Below are 24,198 nucleotides of genomic sequence, written 5' to 3' on the forward strand. Positions count from 1 at the left end.
ACCAAGATGAAATACGGCTGAGGGGCAAGGAAGATGATAAAACTTTTTTTTTTTTTTTTTTTTTTTGCAAACAACAATCCACATCAGATCTGAGCAATAGATATAGCTCCATCAATTAGCAGCCGAACATATGGTCACCTCATTGAGAGGACCAAAGTCTTTTTCAAACACAGCTAAAAGCACAAACTTGGGGAAACTTACCTAGATCCTGATCCTCAGGACACCACAAAGTTGCCCCCAAGGGATAGAAGGAAGTAAAGAAAAAAGAAAGGAAAGGAAGGAAGGAAAGAAGGAAGGGAGGGAGGGAGGGAGGAAGGGAAAAGGAAGGAAGGGAAGGAGGAAGGAAAGGAGGGAGGAAGGAAGGAAGGGAAAAAGAGAGGAAGAGGGAGGAAGGGAGGGAGGGAGAGAGCAAGGATTAATTAAGCATTTATTATATGTAAGGCACTGTGCTAAGTGCTGAGGATACAAATAGAAAAGGTAATACCTGCACTCAGCTCATATTTTAATGGAGGAGATAATGCACATGGAAGGTTTCAAAACAAAACAATTGGAAAGATCCCATGGTCTTTAGAGTACAGTAGCAAAGCAGATGGTCTTGCCTTCTTTAATGTCAATTATTCTGATAAAATCATATCACCTTCTGTTATGAATGATTTGACAGTGCCAAGGATTTTGATGTCAAGAACCTTCCTTATTGAGTCTTCAGCAGCTGTGGCTATAGCACTTGCAAAGCACTTGCCAGTTTTCATCTCCAAGGAGCTGCTCACCAGAATGAGGGCACTGGTATGAAACTATTGCTTTTTCAAAGACTTCTTGTTTAGGATCGTGGGCTGTCTCCATCAAAGTCTGAAGGCATACATACATGACTTGCATGTGTTATCTCTTTTCTCTCCTCCTGAGTACCCCACTTCTTCAGCTAGTTTGGCTTGCCTGACTTTATATTTGATAGTTGGTTGGTGGTAAATCAGTCCCTTCTCCATAGGAGTTGCTCACGTGGAAATAACTTTGAAGGTAGAACTGAAATCAGGATTAGGGACCCAGGTGACTGCCAATCTGAAGGTCCCCTTGCCTGACTCCCTACCGGTGATAACCAAATGGCAGCTGTCACTGGTGGCAGTGATGAGGAAAATGGGTCCCTTCCCACAATTATTTCTCCCCTCATTTATGACTATAAAGGCTAAGTAGAAGGCACTTTTGGTGGGCTTGTGGCACACTTTTATTCCCAAGGACCCAGACCCTGAGCTGTTTCTATCAGGGTCCAAGCAGAGATGATAGTCAAGGTGGTGGTGATAGTGGTGATGACTGGTATATGCTGTCTCTTGACTCTCTTTAGAATAGCTTATTAAATCAGCTAGGCAGCTTGAAGTTAGGGTTCAGAGATTCAGAAACAAGGGAAGCTCATTTCCTGATGTTTCATCCTTCAGTTATATCCTTTCAACTTATGGGGCAGAAGAAGAGTTAGGTAGAAGGAGGGGACACCCCATGGTGTTTTTATTTAGGTGAGGGTTGTTAATCAAGGTTTCCAACAGGAATGTATGAAGGTGAAGAAGCCACTGGAAATGGAAATAGGATTTTTAAGTCTGACACAGAGGCAGGTATACAGAAGGAACTCATTTGATTTATTTGATCATTCTTATAGCATCAATTACATACTGAATAAGGAAGTCTAACCTTAATTCCTCTCATCTGTTGATCCTTAGAAGCCAGCATAGGGTATATAGTAAGTTTCAGTATGTAGTAAGGACTCAAGAAATATTTGGTGAATTATTGTCAAAGTCTATTAAATTAATAAAAGTTCCTCCCTCACATGTTTGTTAACAGAGCATAACTCCTTAAATCTAAGAAATTCCACCCAAAAATTGCTCTGTGGAAGCTGACCAGATTTCTCATCCACTTCTGGATTACTTGGGTTTTTCTTCCTACTGTGTGTCCCATTCCAATTCCAACTTGTACTTTCCAAAGAGGCAGTATAACCAAACCTCATCTAGCCTAGGTCATTAATTGTCCAGTTAAGTGGTACCAGGGATGTAGTGTTGGACCTGGAGACAGAAAGATCTGAATTCAAATCTAGTCTCAGTTCACACACAAATATATGAGCAAGTCACCTAACTTCTAATTGCTTCAATTTCTTCATCTGTAAAATGGGGATAATAATAGCTTCTACCTCCCAGGATTGTTGGGAGGATCAAATGAGATATTTATAAAATGCTCAGTACAATGCCTAGTAAAGAATAGGGGTGATAAAAATGCTGATTCATTCTTTCCATCTGCAAAATGGGAATAATAATTTCATCTATCTCTTAGGGTTGTTTGTAAGCATCAAATTAGATCATAATTGTAGGGAGACTAGCACATGATAAATGGGGTCACAAAGAGTCTAACATGACTGAATAACACTGTTATCTCACAAAAAGAGAATGTTAGATCAAGTAAGGATATAGGGGGAAATGAGTTCCATGGACCAGGACAGTTTATAGCCAGAACTCAATCACTAGCTTGAATCATTATTGCAAACCATCTGATAGGCATCTAAGGCAGCATGCCTATGGTAGGATTTCCCAACAGGGGGTCTGGTTGATGAATGACAGAATCTCGGGTTTCAAAGGGACCTTGGTTGCCATCTATTCCAACACCTGCTTAAGCAGGCATTTTCTCCACAAGGTCCCTCACAAGTTGTCAGCCAGCCTCTGCTTGATGACTTCCAGTGATGAAGTTCTGACATATTAATATTGCAAAATGGCATAGCTCAAGACTATACTATTAGGAATCTGCTGCAGGGGTTTTACCTATCATAGATGCTAAAACAAAAGTCATTCCACTGATCACCAGAAACACAAAATAGGAAGATTTCCAGAAGACCTGCTCACTTGGCAGAGTTTACATCATAGGGCTGTTGTGAGGATCACGTGAAATATTATTTGGAAAATCCACAGTGCCTGAAACACAGTAAGTACTTAATAATTGTGTGTTCCCTCTTCCCACCTATGTTTTCTTTAGGACCAAAAAGAAACAGGAGACATTCTTCTCCCATGAGGTATACAAAATTTAAAAATTCACATAGTCCCAGTGACAGTCTCATTCTACCAGATATTTCCTTTATCATCATCCTGAATAACAACAAACATTTTTAAACACTTACTTGGTATCAGGCACAAAACTAAGCCATGTAGATACAAAGACTAGTACCTCTTAAATAAACACAACACAACAGCATTCTGAGGTGCCCTTATTCTCTCTTATTCCTCTCTAAAATTTCCTGAGCAGACAAAGGAAGAAGTAGAAAAGGCAACAAGAATGGATATTGTCAGATCAGGCCCTGAGTTACAACATGATATGGTGGACACTGGAGACCCGATCCTGGTCTTCCACCAATGATCTAGGCTTCAGTTTAATCATCTATGAGATAAGATGATCACTAAGGTCCCTCTAACTCTGAAAGTCTATGAATCTCTAATCTAGTCTTTAATCTTTCCTTCTTACCTCAACAGTTTCAATTCTCTCTCCTTCTTCTTCCAAAGACCAGGAAGCTTCTTCCAAGGGCAGGAAAATAACAGTAAACTCACAGAGAGTGACACACATTCAGTAAAAAATGAATGATGATATCATAGCATGAGGTAAAAGATTTAAGCAGAAAAAACTGGCATTGCCCTTTCCAGATTTTTAAGATGTTTCTAAAAGGAGCCCCAGATAATTTTAATAATAACCTATCTGACCTGAGGGAAAGAGCAGGACAGTGATATAATAAAGAAAGAAGGGAGAGTGGTTCCCCAAACCAATGACCCAGAGCAAAGTGCTGTCTCAAGCAGAAGACCTATCTCCAGATGGTGAGAAATAGAGGAAAGAAATGGCAATGAAATATCACAAGTTTATATACTATTCATAAGATCATAGATTTTTGAATTGTAAGGTACCTTAGAGGTTAATTAATCCAACCTTCTCTTTTTTTTTTACACCTGAGGAAACTGAAACTCAGGAAAATTAAGAGTATTTTCTAAGTTTTCACAGGTGGTAGATAGGAAAGGTAGGCTCAGGTTCTTTGATTCTATTCTTTCTATTATGCCAAAATGTAGAGATAGAATGCCACTTGTAAAAAATATAAAGAATATATTTCTACACCCCCAAGAAACTTCTCTTCAAGTGAATAAAGACAGTGAATACCAGATTCTAAAGAAGACTTAAAAATAAAAAAATATGTGGGTTTTTGAGCTGTAACTACACCTGGACATTTTTATCTCATGTAGGATAGCTGGAGAATTTGTCTTTAGGAAAGCATAATGAGCACAATTTGTTAGAGATTAAAGAGAAATGTCAGAATTGTGCAGGACAGAGAATATCATTAACCCCAAAATGGCAGGTGCAGTTGGAGTATTACTTAATTATTATTAATATTATTAAGTATAAGTTATAAGAATTACCAATGATCTAGGCTTCAGTTTAATCATCTATGAGATAAGATGATCACTAAGATCCCTCCAACTCTGAAAGTCTATGAATCTCTAATCTAGTCTTTACATAAGCCAGATATTATTCAGATTTCTAGGAAAAGGGTTGCTTACCAGTGAATACTGTTAATTTCCACAGAATCAATGTTTCCATTAATTTTCTTTCTTTTTTTTCTTTTGGCAAGGCAATTGGGGTTACCCAAGATCACACAACTAAGTAACGGTTAAGCATCTGAGGCAGATTTGAACTCGGGTCCTCCTGACTCCAAGGACAGTGCTCTACTACAGTTCCCATTAATTTTTCAAATAAACTCATTTATGTTTTGAACTTTATGAATATATGAGGAACTACTGACTACCCTTGGGAATTTGTCAGATCCTGAAGTTCCCAGATCATATGGGTATGGGTAACAATTAAGAGAAAAGGGGAGTTCTGCCAAGTACCCACATTCCTCATGTCAGGAAGATGATGCAGACACAAAGGTTATATCAACATTGTTTTCTCTCTTCTATAGTCTCTATGTATTACTCCCCATTACCATTGCTCAAACCACTTTGAAGGAGGAGGATAAAAGAATGGAAAGCAGAATGGTGCTTTTTTTTAAGGCAGAACTTCTGCCTAAAAGTAAATTTGTTGGGGTATCCCAACCTTCCATGATAGCCACAGCTTAAGTCCATCCATGGTTTTTATTGTTCAAGTCTTACCTGATGAGGTCAATAGGCTGAAACTTATAAAACACTCCATAGCGTGCCCATTCTTGATAGAGGAGCTAAAGAAAGAAAAAAAAAAGAATTTAAAAAGAAAAAAAGAAACAAGTGTATTTCTCTAGGAACCCAGAATTACCAATATCAAATTTTCTATTCAAAACTACTCTTAAAACTGTTGGGTTCAAGTGGAGTATTGCCTATGAAACACAAGGACTAGAAAAAATCCTATTATATAAATCATAACAGAAGGTACTCATGAGTAATAAGCAACTAAAGTTCCCTTCTCATCTCCAAGAATATTCCAGAAGTCAGGGGACTGAGTGTTTTATTGCCCCCTAGAAAAATTCCACCTGAGTTTTATGTTCTTCTTACACTATTCCTTGGTTTAGTAAAGTATCTAGTCCTATAAAATGACCTCTTTGATGGAGGTAAGACTGCAATGTGGAGAATAAACACCAGTAAAATGTAATCAGGAAAGCCCTGGACTTGGAAATGAAAATCCTGGGGTCCAGTCTTGGCTCTTACTTATACTTATTAACTTATTAAACTGATTAACTCTTATAACTTATACTTAATAATATAGTATACTTTGGACAAAACATTTCACTACTCTGAGGTTCATTTTCTTCATCATTCAAATGATAGTATTAGATACATGACCTCAGAGGTTCCTTCCAACTATAATTCTCTCCAACTCTGTGAAAGTAGTCTTAATGTGGCATTCATAACAATGTCTGGCTTAAGAAAATGAAAGATCATATAATAACAACTCCAGCAGCCAATTGTGCTATGTGGTTTTCTAGCCAATAAATAGGATAATTTAATAATGCAATATAAAGCACTCATTACCTAGAAATTCATGCCTAACATGGTCATTGTTCCTTGATCATAGAGTAAACTTTAACATGATTCTATCATTGATTACAGCAGGTAGTTTATTTCCAAGTCTTTTTAACAAATAAAAAAAAACCCTGAAGAAATCACTTTGTTTGGGTTTATGTATATTGTTTATTTTGGTTTTGTGCTGTTTTTCTCTTTATACAGAAATCCAGTATGGTGTAATGCAAAATCAATGCTAGTCATAACTTTTAGCTGCCTTATTAAATAAGCATCAGTTCCAAATAATTCCATTTCTGCATTGTATCATTTCCGTGAAACCAAAGAAGTTACTGGCCTGAATGTAGAATGTATATTATCAGAATGTCTTGTGACAACTGACAAAAAGAAATCCTTCCATGCCCTGCTGAAGCAATAGCCATTTTTATTCTTCCCATTTCATACAGGGCCAGAGTGGAAGCCCCCAGACCACAAGCAGAAAGAGCAGAGTTCAAGCGTTTTTTTTATATTACAAGGCTCAGAAAGAGGGCCTATGGATCAGTTGTTCCTCCTTCTCTTCTCAAATCACTCATATAATACCATGTTTTCTTGGTTGCCTCCCAAGTGCAAATCACAGTCTCACTAGTATTCAGTCATGGCAATGATGTCAGATGGGGCCTAAAGGGAGACAAATCTGCGTCACAAGAGAAAGACATTGCTTCCCTTAAGGGCCCAATTGACACTGGAGCCAGATACCCTAGCAATCTTATTCAAAACTAAATCTTCTTCACTTTATCCCCCACACAAGCTGAGCTAGGAAAGAACTCCTGTTCACCCTGAAGATAGAAACTTATAATTCTCTAAGAAGGCAATCATTGCAATAGACAGTGACCAAGAGTCAGAGTTCATTGCATAAGCTCTATCCATCGTTTTGGCTCCAGATTTGTGAGTCAAATAAACTTGGAGGTTCTGACCTCCTAGCTCCCTCCTATGTGACCTCTGGCCAGTGACAAGCCTCTGAATCTTAATTCTCTCATCTATAAAGATGTCAGAATAGATGACATGTAAAATTACTTCTAGTTCTTAATCTATGATCCTGTGATCACAGATCGTTTTCTCCTTCTCTGTTTTCTTATCAACAAAAGGAGCAAAACTGTCCTGTTCCATTCCATACCTTTGGACAAAAGCTGAAGGAAGCCACTGGTCTCCTTAAAGAGTGTATTTTGTCAATGAATGAATGAATAAAAAAATAATTTATTAAACCCTTGCTAAATGTTAGGCATTAGGATAGAAAATGAGAGTGTCTTTGTTCTCAAGGATTTCACACTATAATAGAGAGAGACAACTACTTTGTTCAGCTGTTTTACAGTCATGCCCAACTCTTTAGGGCTCCATTGGGATTTTCTTGGTTAAGATACTGAAGTGGTTTGCCATTTCCTTCTCTAGATTATTTTACAGATGAGGAAATGGAGGCAAACAGCATTGGTAGTTTGAACTAGGATCACACAGCTAGCAAATAACTGAGGCTAGATTTGAACTTAGAAAGATGAATTATCTTCCTGATTCCAGGCCCAACATGCTATCTATTGCACAACCTAACTGCCTATAACTCCAGGAAGATTCAAAAGAGGAAGAAGGATTTCAAAGAAACTACTGATAATAGAACACATTGAAAATGATTACAGGGGTACAGTGACCCTGCACTGTATATAATATACATATATATATTACACATACACACACACACATATATATATACACACATATGTGTATATATATATATACACAGATATATGCACACTTATATTCACATACATATACGTTTACAGATGCATATATATGTATAAATATAGAATATATATCATACTCACACATATCCATACACACATATCCATACACAAGCAGATATAAGATACTAAAACAATGCTTTATCATTTGCCCATTTTACTCTTGCTATGGCCAGCTGATATGCCAACCCATTCTATCCTTTAGAGGAAGGAAATAAAGATTAGAATGTGCTACTGGTCCTTGCCCTGCATGATATTTAAACACTGAGAAAAGAAAGGCACTCCAGGAGATTCTAAAACCTATAAAAAGTCTGACTGATGTGAGTGATTAAGGATACATTCTTTACAGAATGGAATTAATAATCATAAATCCAATAAGGAGCTATTCAAAGGGAAGGAGACAAACAAGATAAACTTTTACAATCTCTTCCAGCCCAGGCAATCTGAGACTCTAATTTTATAGACTCAGAATTTAGAGCTGAAAAAGACAGTGACTCTGGGCAAGTCATTTAATCCTGTTTGCCTCAGTTTCCACATCTGTAAAATGAGCTGGAGAAGGAAATGATGAACCATTTCAATATTTTGCCAAGAAAATACCAAACAGGGTCACAGAGAGTCAGATCCAACTGAAAAATGAATGAACAACAAATGGTCCCCAGAAGCTCATTACATTCTTCCACAAAGAACTTTGGGAAAAATACTAATGCCTGGAATTATACCCAAGGGTGCAATAGCCCAAAATAGCACAAAATAAGAGGCCAGGACTGTTTGTTCAGTGGTACCTAATGAGGCAGCTGGGTGTCTCAGTGGATAGAGAGCTGGGCCTAGAGTCAGGAAGAACCGAGTTCAAATGTGGTCTCAGACATTAACTAACTGTGATTCTGGCCAAATCACTTAACATCCATTTACCTTAACCCTCTGGAGAAAGAAATGGCAAACTACTCTAGTATCTTTGCCAAGAAAACTCCATGGATGGTATAGCCCACATGGCCATGAAGAGATGGGTATGATTGAGCAGCTGAACAGCAACAAGCTAATGAGAAATACATATATGGTGGAAATGTTGGTGCAGCATAGCTCCCTGGGAAGTAAGTGATATGGAGAGGAAGTTCCTATCAGTGGAAAGAACCTTTGGAATTGGAATTAGATGATCATGGCTTTAACCTTGACTTTGCCATTTATTTCCTAAATGACCTTGTTTACATCATTACAATTCTGTTTTCTCTTTTACAAAAGAAAAAGTTTGGAAGTCTTCCTGACACTAGGCTTGGCCCTCTATGAACTATAGCACCCTCTCATTACCATTATTTGGGAACTGTACTCAAGGGTAACAGCAACTACACTGAAAAATCAAGTCCCTCTTGTCTTCTTGTGACCAAAGGTTAGCAAGGTCTTCATTTCCAAAAGTGTTAAACAGATAGCACTGAAAATGACTGAAAGGACCATCAATGACAAGAAATCACAAATAATGCTCAAGTAGCCCTGAAATGCTTACAGGGTAAATCATGGACAGATATGCCCAGGTTGAGAAGAAAGCAAATACTAGGGCAATTCAGTAGCCAGATAATAAGATTTTGAATTAAGAAATCTGAATTTTCCTCCTGGCTCTATCCCTGTTGGTGTCTGAGGGCAGTTTAACTTTACCTGTCTAGAATTCAATTTTTCCATCTATAAAAAGCTGAGGTGGAGATGGGATGGGATTGTGAAACTAATTCCTGCTTCTTTATACCCCTGAGGGAAATTGAGAAGATAATACCATAAACTATTATGGTCTTCTTGTCAGAAATGGGAGTGCAAAAATTACAAGACCGTTTTCAATGTTTCTTTTGCTCACATAATTTTGTAATGGTAAATTTCAGAAATAGTGTATACAGGAAGTGGAAAATCTAGGGCAAGGATTTAAATACTGTCCAAACAAATCTTTTTTTTTTTTTTTTTTAATTCTACTCTGTCAAATATTCAATTTCTCCCCATAAAAAATGGGTTAGTGAATGTGGGCTCTACATCCATCTGATAGAGTTAATTGTGATGCCTTAAGCACTTAATGGAAGTATACCTCAATCGGTATTCCCTATTGAAAGAAGCAGAGGAAGTGTTCTTCCTGTTCCCAAGTTATTAACCTTCCCCCACTGACAATGAGGCAGGGATAGCCCTATCTTCTTCCAGCCTCTCTCAAAGGAAAGGGATCCTCTTCTTAATTGTACTGCCAGGGGGTAACGAGGTTGCCTGTTCCCAAATGGAGTTGAGTCACTCAGACTATACCAAAGCAGACAGGAAATGCCACTTGCAGGGATTCACCAGGCCTGCCTAGCATCAGACTCACAACTTGATCTTGGGGCCCAAGGGAGAGCACAAGAATAGAAGGGAGCTGGCAGGGACTGGTGAATGACAACAAATACTTAATGAATTGAATTGATATACAAAAAGCCAGAGAATTCCCTATGTAGCCTTTTTGCAAATCTCAATAACTCTTGGGGTCTTAGAGACAGGAAATTCTTCCTTGTGTCCAACCCAAATGTCTAATGTCATGGAATACTACATGGCTCCAACTTCATCAATTCTAGTGAACTCTTCTACTGTAAAAAGCTTAGTGAAAACAAAATCATTTGCCTAACTCTATGTAGGATTCACTTCTTCATTAGGAATTTAAAGTGCCCCTCCAAATAATCCCTTGATGTAAGAACAACTGGTATTTAAAACAACTGAAGGGAATGTATGAGTCAGTAAAATGGACTCGGTAACAATTAACCACTCAATTACAGAATTGTATAGCTGAAAAGAACCTCAAAGGCCTAGTCCAAAAAGGAACCAAATAACATAATTAAGTGTTCAATCAACCTTTGATCCAATTCTTAGAGTGAAGAGAAACCCACTACTCCTAATAATGGCCCATTCAATTTTTGAATTGCTCCAGTTTTGTAAGCAGGTTTTTCTTTACATCAAGCCGAGATCTGCCTCTTTAGAACTTCTACCCTCTTCTAGTTCCAAGCAGAACAAGTCTAATCCCCCTTCTACATGGCAGCTATTCATTCAACCATTATTTCCCCCCCACAAGTTTTTTTTTTTCTCCTTCAGGCTAAACATATGCAACTCTTCAATCAAATCTTATCTGTCTTGCCTCAGGGTCCTTAACCATCTTTGTCATTCTTCTCTGATGCTCTTCAGATTATCAAGCTTTTCTAAGACATAGTGTCCAATACAGAACCAGATGCTGCAGTTAGGGTCTGAGCAGTCAAGAGTGTAGCAGAATAATTATATTCTTAGTCAGTGCCTTTCAAAGCAGGTTAAGATCAAAGAGGGAAGGGGGGCAGTTTTAGCTTTGTCATGTTTTTTGAGTCACATTAAAGTTTTAATCCATTACAACTCCTGGATATTTTTCAAATTGCTATGTAAACAAACATTGCTTACCTCTAATTCATAAAGGTTATTTGTTCAAACCCAAGAATCAGACTTTAAATAAGTAACTAATAAATACTAAACAGCACAGGCCTAAGAATAAATCCCTGGTTGACTCTATTGGAGATCCCCTTCCTATTTTCAGTGAATGATTAATGACTGAATACATTTAACTTGTCCTTATCCCTCATTCCTCCATGTTTTTCATAAAAATAACATAAAACAATTTTTCAAATGCTTTCTTGAATTTCCATGAATTGTATCTACAGCATCTCCCTGACTAACCAAACTTTTATCAAAAAATGAAATGACGTTAATCTGGCAAGAATTGATCTTGATGAAGTCATGCTACACTATTATCATCTACCATTTCATTTCTTAGATGTCCCTCTCTCTAATAACACAGTCTGGAATTTTTGTTAGGAAATGAAGTCTTTTTCTTTTCTTTTTTTTTTTTTTTAAACTGAGATATTTGTCCTCTCCAGTCCTGAGACACCACTCCCAAACTCCACAGTCTCTCAAAGACTATTAAGTGACTCAAAAATCATATTTGCCAGTCTTGAAGTAGGATGAACCTTGTGATTTAAATTCATTAAGAATAGCAAAGTGTTAAAAAAAATTCATAGTGATTTTTGATGCCAATCAATCATGTTTCATCAATTCTTGCCAATCTAAAGATAATTATTATCCTTTGCCAGAGATAACAGAAACAAAGGAAGAGATGGATAGTTCTATTTTTTTCTGTCTTTAGTTACCATAATGCCATCCTCTAAAAGGAACAGTCAGTCTTTGTTTTTTTATCCTTTTTTAATACAATAAAAATAAGTGTCCTTAGAAATCCTAGTCACCTTCAATAAATCTTGACTATCCTTACAGAGCTATACCATACTACCATATTTATCCTCAATACCAATCAGTGATTCTATTTCCTAAAATCATTCAACATACATTTTTAAAAACATTTTATAAAAACCAAGTACTGGGCTAAGTATTGGAGATAGAAAAGCAAAAGTACTACTTTTTTATAACAAGGAACTCCTATTTCTAATGGGAAAGAAGATATGCAGATAATTATTTATATTCAATATATATATTATGAAAGGAAGGTAATCTCAGAGAAAAAGCTTTAGCAGTAAGGATGCCAGGAAAGACTCCCACAAAATGGAATTGGAGCTGTCTTGAAGGAGAACAGGGAAACTAAGAGGGAGAACATTTTCTACATGAGACAGTCAATGAAAAGGTCGAGTTGGGAAATGTAATACCTTGTTCTAAGAGCAGCAAACAGGTATGGCTGTATGGCAGGGTATGTGAAGGGAAGGGAAGGGCAAAAAAGGATGGAAAGGTAGGAAAGGATAAAATTATAAAGAGTAATGTCACACCTACATGAACCTACTGCTAATTCCCTTAGCTGCTTCTGTTTATCTTTAAATTTACTTTGTGTATATATATATATATATATATATATATATATATATATATATATATATATATATATATATATATATATATATGTATGTACATATACAGAATACATACAAAATAGATGCAAGGTAATTTTGTGGGACGAAAAGCACTAGCATCGGGAGAAAATGGACAAGGCCTCATGCAGAGGGGAATGCTTAAACTGAGTCATGAAGGGCCCAAGAGACAGAAGGGAGAAAGGACTACTTTAAAGGCTTGGGAAACAATCTATACAAAGGCATGGACTTAGAAAATGGAATTTTTTCCTATGTGAAACAGCAAGAAGAGATATTTAAAGAGAGTAAATAATAGACAAGAAGTCTGGAAAGATAGGAAAAAGCCAGATTGTGAAGACTTAAAATAACAAACAGAAGACTCTATATTTGATCGAATAATTTGTTAAATAAGGGAGTTATGTGGTCTGTGTGTGTGTACACACATACACACACAAACACACACACATATTCTATTTATCCTCATAGACTGTAAGTTCTTTGATGACAAGGACAGTTTCAATGTTATCTTGGAGCTCCTAAGTCCTAACAGTGTCCAACATATTATAAACTCTGAATAAATGCCAATTGATTGACTAATGGACAAAAAATTTAACAGCCAAAAAGGAAGAGGAAATATATTCAAGCCATGGCAGCTGGCCACAGAATTCAAGGAGGGTGCAAGTGCTATAAAGAAATCTGGACTTTAAAAGAAATGAGAAAAGTGGGAAGTTTCAGAAATTGAGTCCCTACCCGTACCTCTAATCCTACACTAACAAACTCATCCTCTACCTAGCTAAACACACACTTCCCAAGAAATACTGCTGGGAGCAGAGCGTCGTTCCTAGAATGATGATATTCTAGGGCTGATCTTAAATTTTCCTCTTTCTTTCTCCCTTTGGAGGACATCCATCCAGACCAGGATAAAGGGGCTTTGTTTCAGACATCATGGGGACTTGCATGTGTAGATATAAACCAAGTAGGTTTAGCACCAATAGAGACAGACCCCTTTCTTTCCTCAGTAAAGCCTTTATTACCTTTGTAGATAATGCATTTAGAATTTTCAATCCTTTCCTGACTTCCCCCATCATCTATCTTTGACCTAAGGCTCTTCCCATCATCACCAGATGCTTTATAGCATCTTAAATATTATTTTAAATAAGCCCTCTTTAGGAAAGCAGACTTACCAGTTTTTAAAATCATCATTTCCAAAGTCAAACATAAGCAATTTAGGCATTATCTCTTGTTTTAGATTAGTCATAGCCTGCCTCTCCTTTCTTAGGCCTAATTACAGAAATTTGACTGAATTTGACTTCTGAGCAGGTAAATAATTTTTCACTAACAAATCTGAAAAAGAGAAACTCAGAAAGGCTCCAGTCACTATTATTCATCAGGGAAACCCTAAATAAAGCAGAGTCACATCCATCATTTAAAGGGGAAGAAAATAAATGTAAAGAGTGAGAAGTCAGAAAATAATTGTATGACAGAGGTGAGGTGGGCTAGGGAAAGCAGAATATGGAAATGTTTCCCTCTTTCCCTTTAAATCTGATCCGGGACTTTTCAGGAAATTAAACACCGAGACTATTAGCATCAGATAGAAAACAGATGAGGTTAAGACAAGGAAATACTACAGCAGATTCCCTGGGCAGGCAATGAGGGGACATGTGTAAGCAATCTCAGCAGTATTTCTGGAAAAGACCTTTTATGTTTTTAATACTTAACACTTCATAACAAGGCCTAATAGGCAGGATAAAAAGAAACCTATTCAAAAGGCAACTTGGGGGATGAATGCTTTTCCAGACAACAGAGTTGGATGGGGGGTGGGGAAGTCCTGGCCCCACCTCCTCCTTCTTCCCACTCTAGCCCACCCATTAGCCAATCCCCCCTCCTCCTCTATGACTGGTTATGTTGGGAGGTCCTCACAAAATTAAGTAGGAAGATATCTTTAAAGAGCTACTGTTGGGCTGCTGCAAGGTGGGCTAATCCAAAAGTGCCAAACTATGGCAGCTTCTTCCATGCCCTTAGAAGGTGTAAGGGAGGGACTTTGTATAGACCACCAGGAATTCTGCTCTGTGCACCAAGATTTTAGATTCCTTTTGGAGGGTTTTGTGCCTGAAAGTAATGGTATCTTCTACTTCATCATTATTATTTTTGCTAAATTTTATTTTTTTCGATTAACAAAAATTGACTTTCTCCTCTTCCCCATTAAAAAAAGAAAAACCAACACATTTAGTTAAGCAAAACAAATTTTCCCACTGGCTGATATACACAGTATATACAGACATCTATATCTATATTTATATCTATCTATATGTGGATATATATATACATACAAACATATATATACATATATTGTGTGCATATAGACATACACACATAAATATGTGCGTACATGTGTATATAGATGTGTGTATAAATACTCCATGCATCACTTGGCAGCTTGTTTCATCATGAGTTCAAATTATCGTTGTAAAGGTTCAATCTTTCCTCCTAATTCTTGACTACCAGAATCACTATGTTTGAGATTCAGAAGAAACTGTTGCTACCATCTAATCCATCTATTCAACAAGACATCCCCATTATAGAAGTCCCTGATGACCTTTAGCAAGCTTTTTCCTGCCTCTACAATTTCCCCATTTATAAGTATTGGTAACATCATATATCCTTGCATATTCAGATGAGAAGAATAATTTTTAAAAAGCATAAGGAATTTGAAAGGTGTGCCAAACTGGCAGTCATAGACACTCTGAAGAGCACAATCTTGCCATCTTAAAAAAATAAAAATTAAAAAAACAACAAATTTTAAAATGGTTTTTAACAATCATTCTTTCATCCCAAAGCCCTAATACGCATGAGGAATCAGTATCTAGGGAAATATACAGAGGTTATCCTCTGAAGGGCCTTTGATATAGAGGGAATGTTCCAGTACACAGAAGGAGAAACTGAAGCCTAGGGAATATTTCTAACAGGTCCTATATCAAGGCAATTAAGGACTTAGGGAGACATATATTCAAATTCCAATCATGTCAATTGTGAAAGCCTTGTTTCTTTTCAACAATGAGGTGATTCAAGGCAATTCCAGTACACCTGTGATGGAAAGTGTCATCTGTGTCTAGAGAGAGAACTATTGAATACTAAATGTGGATCAAAGCATAGTACTTTCACCTTTTATTGTGTTTGTTATTTTTTTCTTTGTCATATTTTTCCCTTTGATCTGATTTTTCTTGCACAGCATGATGATTATGGAAATATGTTTAGAAGAATTGCACATATTTAATCTATATCAGATTGCTTTCTTCTTAGGGAGGAAGGACTGGGGAAAGGGGATGAAAAATTTGGAACACAAGGTTTTGCAAAGGTGAATGTTGAAAACTAGTTTTGCATATGTTTGGAAAAATAAAATATTATTTAAAAATTATGATCATACATATACTAATTAGGTGATCTTGAATATCACATAATTTTGTGTTTCAATTTCCTCATCTGTAAAGAGAGGGAATCAATCAGATTCAGTAGCCTCAAAGAAACAAAGTTCAGCAAAATTAACCCAGAATACATCAATCAATTATAAGTAATATTACATACTCACAATCTCCAACTTAAAGCTATGATTTCCTAATAATCAAGCAATTGATTATCTTTTGACTATTTACTATATTCAATGTTCTGGATAAGTCATTTTATAGAACATATAATCCTTGCCTTCATGGAGCTTACAACCTAGAGAAAATCATTATTTATATACAAAGAATGTGGAAGAGCTAGAAATGGAAACCTGGTGTCCTAATTTCCAATATTTATCTTAATATTTCCCTTTTGGGGAGATTAATCCCCAACCAAGAGTATATAGATTAGAAAAAATAGTGAATACTGGTGTTTGAAGCTGTTTTGCTTTCAACCAGACAGTCAGGAAGCCTAAAAATAAATGAATAAATGAATGAATAAGTAAATAAATTAATAAATAAATAAATGAATAGGTAGGTAGGTAGGTAGGTAGATAGATAGTCAATCAGGACAACATCTCAGTGTCTCCAAGAAACTCTTTAAAAACTGTAAGTTACAGAGCAGCTACTGATCTGTTTTGGTGGAAGAAATTTCCACAAGGAAATTCCCAACACTGGTTGGTTCTGGTCTGGTCTGATTTTTGTCCTCATTCTCAAAGAGGATCAAAATAATATCCCTATGTTAGAATTGAATTTAGAATGTCCAATTGGCTGATCAGACCAATATGAGCTCAGAATGGTCTGCCACAGGTTGGGCACAAGTAGTCCCTAAGAACATTTGCAGTGGCTTTTCTAACTGCACATCTCAGAATGAATGTTTCACCTCTTCATTTCCTATTTCTTACCATTCTCCTGGGCACACAGTACATTACTTAAGACTATAGAACCTTGTCTATAAAGCTGGCTTACCTTTCTATCATTCATGTCATCCTCAGGACCTTCATATTCACCCTAAACCAAAGAGAATGATAATCAGTTAGTCAAAGGGATGAATAGAGAGCTGATGAAGGCTTTTTAAAATTCTGAACCACCACCCTTCTGGTCTAAAAATTGGATTTATCAGAAATATTATTTATTTGTTTATTATTAAATGGTTATTTTTTTGTTTTTATACCATCTTAATTTTCCATTATATACTCTCTCCCACAATTGAGGATTTTTATAACAAAGAAAAAAGAAACAAAGTTCAGCAGAATACATCAATCAATTATATGTAATGTTACATACTCACAATCTCCAATCATGACAAATAAGACATGAATTCTCACATCTCTTCTTTGAGGTCAATCTTGTTCATTTTAATTACACAACATTCAGTATCAATTTTTTTTTGTTCTTTCTATTTACATTTTAGAGACATTGTCTATGATGTTTTCCTGCTTGGTTTATTTTGCTTTATGTAAATCTTTCCATACTTCTCTATATTCTTGATCTGACTTACTTTTTTAAGCGAATACCCTATTTTTTTAGTAGCACAATAGACATTTGCAGTTATTTTCCACTAACATCTCCCACATCTAACATGCATCCACCACATCTGTTTCAAAAAAAGCTCATGCTGAATAACAGCACTTGGTATAAATTTCTTTAATTGAGTTAAAGGAATTATCATACTATGTTCATGCATTATATTGATGGTTATGAAAATAATTTCCAAATTTTTGAGGGAAAATTAATTCATAGATGAGAAATTTCTGTGGCATCAATCCAGATATCACATATAGTAATTAACCCAGGGTAAATGAGGCCATCTGTGGATTGCCCAAGCTTTAGCTGTTCTTCTTCTCTTCCCTGATCATCTCCTTCCTTCCACCAGCCAAATGATATTTAGCTTATCTTTCATTCCTCCACCAAGTCAAAGACAAAGAAAGGAAAAACTCATATTAAGGCCAACCTATTTTGATTCTTGTTGTGAAATACTGGGAAAAGAAGAGGCTCAATTAATTTCAATGGATGTTTTTGTTTTCAACTATGTTAGAAAGTGATGAAAAAAGTCCAGATTTAGGGACAATCTGTCTTAAGTGAATGAAAAAGCTAACCTCCTAGTCAAGAATATCTGGATTGAAGAATTATCTGTGGTACAGAATGACTGACTATATAACCCAAGGAAAGCTATTTAACCTCTTAATAGACCAGTAAGTTTCTAAGACTGCAACTTACTAAACAGTTGGTAACTTGAATAAAAGAGGTTTCCCAAAACTCATTGAATGATCCCTATATCGATAAAATCACTTATTGGGAATAGCAAAAGAAATGTTAGAGAACTATCCATGAATTTCAATTATCCATGGTTTTTTTTGACCCATCATCCAGTTTTTCCACTTATTGCCCCAGACTGTCGAGTGTCACCAGAAAAAAGTAATGAAATAAAATGAAAAAATATAATGAAATCAAGCTGGTTTAATCCACTCTCAATGAGTAATCAACTTGCTGCTTTCATCATTGACTCTTTGTCTGATTCCTCAATGTGTTTTCTTTTCTTGAGGCTACATTTGTAACCTTAACATTAAGCTTCCTATTTCACTAAGAAGATTGAGAACACTAGATGGAACCTCCTTCAAATTCCTTCCACAACTAAAATTTTCTAAACTTTTTTACCCAGTCCTTTCTCCTTCCTTCCTTATCTCAAAAAATAGGTATCCCTACTTTTTGTTAGGGTTAATTTCTCTCCCTATACCTTCCTTTGATCTGAACCCCAATGCCTCTTCCAGAACCTTGCTTTAATAATTAACTCTATTCTTTCATACATCTTTAATCTTTTTATCACCCATCTTTTTATTTATAATCTTATATATATAAAAAATTATTAATATAATTAATATTATTAATTATATAATTAATATATAATAATATATTAAAATATATTAATTAATAATATATTTTATCTATAATCTTTTTATTCCCATCTACCTGTAAAACATATTCAGTTCCCTCCAAAAATAGGTGCCTTCTTTGACTCCTCTGTCCCATTAACTACCATGGCATTCTTGACAATGCCTTTACTGACAAAAGTTTTAAGGAATTTTTCTTCACTGATGCTTCCACTGTACCAGCAACCATTCTCTCCTTAATACCAGATAGTTTTTAGTTGCAGGACACCAATTATCTGCTAATGGTGTCCTTTCTTCATTCCTTATCTTCCTTACCTTTGCTGAAAGATTTGACAATTGTGATCACCTCTTCATTTTGGATATTCTTTTCACTCTTAGCTCCTCATTTATCACATAAAACAATAATAACTTCTTTTCTCTCACTTTCAATAAGCCCTTCATTCTCTTTCTAGATCCTAAAGTTGGGATTTCCCAATATTCTGTATTTCACTTTCTTCTCTTTTCCTACCTCCTATTGTTTTGGAAAATGGAGAAATTAGAAATAAGATCCATTAGGAGATTGTTGTGTCACTCAGGTGATTGGTAATAATAACCTGTGTTGGAATAGCAGTAGGAAAAGAGCAGAGAGAACAAATGCAGTAGATACTACATTATATATGTTATCATATTGCTATCAGATGAATTTTCCTATGGCTCCAAAGTGTTTAGTAGCTTCTAATTGTCTACTAAATCAAATTGGAATTCTGTTTTCTTTACTATCTCCTGAATATAACTTGATTTTTTTTCATTTCTCCTTTTGTTCACTTTTTTTCCATATGGTTTTAATGTATTCTGTTCTCTCTTTTCCCAAAGTTACTTCAGCCTTGAAAGTCCAACTCATATACAGCTTTTTCTACCCTGATTGCTACTACCTCTATCCTAATTGGTAATAGTAAAAACCCTATCTTTACACTCAAAGATCTGACAAAACAGAAGGACTCTCTCATTACTTCTAATTCCAAAACTTTGCTATATGATTGGCATAGATACTCCCTCAGAGGTCAACCCACCCACACCTTTTATTTATTTATTTATTTTGCCATTTTACTATTGTTCATGTCCTCTCCTAAATTCTCCATAAGTGATATTAGGAAGATCACCAGTTTACTAATCACTTTCTACTAGATATCTTGACATGGATGCCAAAGGAACATATAAGCTATCAATTACCCCTTTGCTCCAGTTACACGATCAGCCTGCCTCCTTTTTCAGTTACATATATCCTTGATAATATCCCTTGCACCACTATTCACAATACTTCTCCATTGAACTCTGGGTGGCCCTTGACTTTAATTCCTTAGGGAAATGTTTTCATGACTTGCTGCCCCCAGAAGAGTATCATTGTTTAAAAGATTGATCTTTGTTTCAGAGAGAAAGTTAAGATCATTAAAAGCAGATATAGTTTTCCAGAAGCCATTTAACAAAATCCTCTTTAATTCTGGGTCAAGTTTACTGCTCATCTGCACTTCCTGTCGAAGATGTAGGTACTTATGGACCACATTTTTACAGGAAGTTTATTCAAACAATAAGTATTCTTTATATACTTTGGGGGCTTTTCCCTCTTTGGGAATAGTCATATAGAACTCTTTTGAATATGCCTCTCATCGAGGAATCTCTGGTTTGGAGTGTTTGGAGACATAATGGCATCAACATAATGTCAGCTGCAGACAATAAAATCTAAAGGACCTCATCATCTAGGAGAAATTCCTTTTCTACTTGGGCTCTGTGCTAGACAGCTTCCATGTCAGTGGCAAACATCTTTGACAAACATATGTCTCCATGATTTTGTATCTTACTTGATGCTAAAACTCTGAAGATCAAACACAATTACTTATGTTGTTACATCCCTCAAGGAATATTGCATGATTTTGACATATGTATATGAAACAACTTATTGAAAGAGAACTTTTAGATGGCACTTTGCTCTACTAAATCAATTTTATTTGGGGTTCGGCTTTTTAAAAATAGTCATTAATAAACATAGTGGCTCTAGTACAGAATATCATCTGTGGAAGCCTATTTTCACCTAAATTCCATCAGCTATGTCCTCAATCAGTGTATAGAACATTTTCATTAAGTTTTTTCTAGAAATGGAAAAATAGGCATAACAGGGTCAGCCTTGATGACCATTTTTCAGTAAATAAAAATAAAAAGCTGTTGGCTTTCTATCTTCTTTAAGTGATCCAGAGGATCAATCTCTTAATGAACTCACAAAATATGGTGCTATCAACACAGACCACCTCTGGGCATACTTGGACATACAGGTACTTTTAGCATTTTTGTTTCTTTAGTGCCATTTCTATATTCTCATGCAGCACATTGAGAACTGTGATGTTAAAACTCCAAATTTGGTTGCTTTAGTTAAATTCATGGAGAATAAAATTTATTATGAAAATTTTCACAGATCTCCTTTTGTTGTCTTGTTCCTTTTCCTCCTTTCAATCTTGCTTTTAGGATAATCTGGCTTAATTGTGTCTCACACTAACCTCTTTATAAGCATTATTTCCCTTCCACAGATTCTCACTGCTATGTGAAAGACTCATAATCTTCTACAACCTTCTTCAAAAGATTTTTTAAACTGAGTTAATATTCTTAACTCATGCTGCCCTTGGCCTCTGTCTCTCTCTGCTTGGCAAAGAGAGAGGATATTGCTGATTGAAGCAAATTTTAAATTCTTTTGGAATTCTTCATTCTGGTGATTTATTTACATTGATTAAAATTCTTTGAGAAATGCCAACAGTAAATGTAAATATATGTTCATTTAACTATTTCCATTTTCTTTTCTTGGGGAGGAGGATGAGAGGAGTCTTACTAGGCTGTTTAAATGAGTTAGAATTTACTTGATCTATATGCCATAATCTTCTCACTTTTGTCCTTTCTTCCATTTGTCCTTTCTTTTATGTTTGTCTTTAAATTCTACATAAACAGTGGATTCAAGAATAACTACCATTTTGAGAAATCATCTTTTAGAATATAAGGAATTTTCATTTTTATAATGGCATTTGGTACTTACCTTTTCCAGAACTTCTTGACAATCTTCTTGAAGAAAGTATGCAAATATGCAATTGAGGCTGCTGCAGAGATTTTAGCCTTACTCATTTCTAAATCCTAAATCATATTTTCTGGCATAGCCTACATGATTAGCCTCCATGCTTACCTTTGCATTGAAGTCCTTGACTACTAAAGTATGCATTTATTTGAAATGAAATTCTTGCATCAAGAGCTTCTGTCTCCTCATCTTTTGCAAAAGATTTTAGTGCATAATACCATTACCATTTTCATATTGGGTATTTTTGTAAGTCATCATGACAAGATGACTAGGTGTTTCATGAAATAATGTTTCCTGTTGCTTCTGGATGCCCAGTAATACCAACTCCACTAATTTTCTGATTTGCCATTCCGACGAGTTATGTTACCATTTAGCTACAACTTATCTTTTTTTGTTTTGTCTTTATTTTAACTGAGAATGCCAAATATAGCAGGATTCAGTTTCTCCACTGGAGTAATGATTGAACAAGGATTTCACATTTAGAATAATAATAATTAAGATTTTTAAAAAAGACTAATAACTTACTCAATTAACTTTACAGACATTGTTAGAGGGTATGTGTGTCACATATCCCTGCAAATATCAGACTCATGAATTTTCATATATCTATGTAAACTGATGCCTGTTGGTTTTTCAATTTTTTTCAAATGATAGTGATAACAGGATACCTACATCATGAAGTGGGTAGGCAGCCTCATAGATATTGTTTGCTATTAATGAATTAATACCTGTAAGAGAAGGAAAGACAAAAATGGTCAATATCATCAAGAGTAGATTCTGTCTAGTATGAAAGTAATATTTCATACTAAATATTGAAATAATTTTTATATATCACATTATATATAACTCATACGTGTTTATAATGTTATTAAAGATGGGTGAAACAGTGTAATATAAAGATTAAAGTGTTAGTCTTGGAGTCAAGAAGGCATGCAGCCAATTCCAACCTCTGACCATTTGATACTATAATCATCCTTATCTTTTCCTAAATCCTCTGTAGAGGATTTATTAAAGTCCTAGAGCCATTACCCTGTTTCATGAATTTGTGCAATATCTAGTGAACTATATGAATATTCTTCCTTTCCAATAGTGTTTATGTTGTTTTAGATCATAAGTTTCCAGGAGTTAAGGACCAGATTAGTATCATTTCTTTTGTACAGTACCCAGAGTAGCACCCCCAGAGAAAAGCATTTACAAAAGGAGATAAAAGAAAAAAAGGAAGAAGAGACTAGGGAAGTGAAGGGTGAGAAAGGGGGAATAGTAGAGAAAAAGAAGAGAAACAGAGAGAAAGGAAGAAAGGGGGAAATTTGGAAAGAGGAGAAAGAGAAGAAAATAAAAGACAAAAATCATTTCTGATCTAGCCTAGGCAAAGCCAAGGTGGTGATAGGCAGGAATCAGAGCAATGATTAGCTTCTTCCCCCACTTCCTATCAAAAAAAAAAAAAAAAAGTTATCCAAACAGATCTAGAAAACATAGCAGACTGAATACTGTTGTGGAAAATTTTTAAATTAACTTTAAAAAAAAAAAAAGTCATAGTGAATCATTTTTCCAACCAAAGATATAGAGAGACAGATAGAAAGGACACTGCAGATAGGGTCTGGTGTGTATCACATGATATGGGGCTAGGAAAAGCTATGAACCTGATCATAGACATGAAAGGATCTTAGAACTGTATTCTTAGAACTGTATATATACCAGAGTGTCATGACTAGAATAGGGACAAACTGGCAGCCTTGTTGCCTATTACCCAGTTCCTAATCACAGATTTAGGGCACTGAAGAGAAGAATTGTACCAATTCTCCTTTCCACAGGATCCTAGAGGCAGAGCAGAGATTAGCTTCCAGTCAATCTTAAAGCCTTCAGAGAAATGACCAGGGCAGCAAACCATTATCAAAGGGAAGCTGGCAATTCTATAACTGATTTAACAGAGATTCCCAGTTGACTAATATTGGCAGAGTCCAATAGCAATTTTCTGTTGCTCAAATCCAAACCTAGGTCAGGAACTTGGATATATCAGACCAGGAGAGCAGCAAGCACACTTTACAATGGATTAAACCATTGCTGAAAGAATGTAGGTCCTGAGTCTGAGCTGTGAGATTCTGAAATTCTTTATTCCAATAAAACAATAAAAGGATCAGCCTAGACTTTCCCTACAGAACTTAATAGAAGTGGC

General features: G+C 35.8%; 1 protein-coding gene across 2 annotated transcripts in view; it reads right to left on the reverse strand.

The window, feature by feature from the left end:
- The window catches only part of ANO2 (anoctamin 2), a 531,090-nt gene that overhangs the window by 301,685 nt on the left and 205,207 nt on the right, over positions 1–24,198 (reverse strand). For both annotated transcript variants that reach the window (XM_074269016.1, XM_074269017.1), the window contains 3 exons: positions 22,698–22,753; positions 17,016–17,057; positions 5,148–5,212 (listed from right to left, as the gene is read on the reverse strand). In XM_074269016.1, the coding sequence (XP_074125117.1) occupies positions 5,148–5,212; positions 17,016–17,057; positions 22,698–22,753 (163 nt within the window). The remainder of the gene's footprint in view (positions 1–5,147; positions 5,213–17,015; positions 17,058–22,697; positions 22,754–24,198) is intronic.

This window comes from Sminthopsis crassicaudata, chromosome 5 (genome assembly GCF_048593235.1).
Source record: "Sminthopsis crassicaudata isolate SCR6 chromosome 5, ASM4859323v1, whole genome shotgun sequence".
In the NCBI taxonomy this organism is placed as follows: Eukaryota; Metazoa; Chordata; class Mammalia; order Dasyuromorphia; family Dasyuridae; genus Sminthopsis; species Sminthopsis crassicaudata.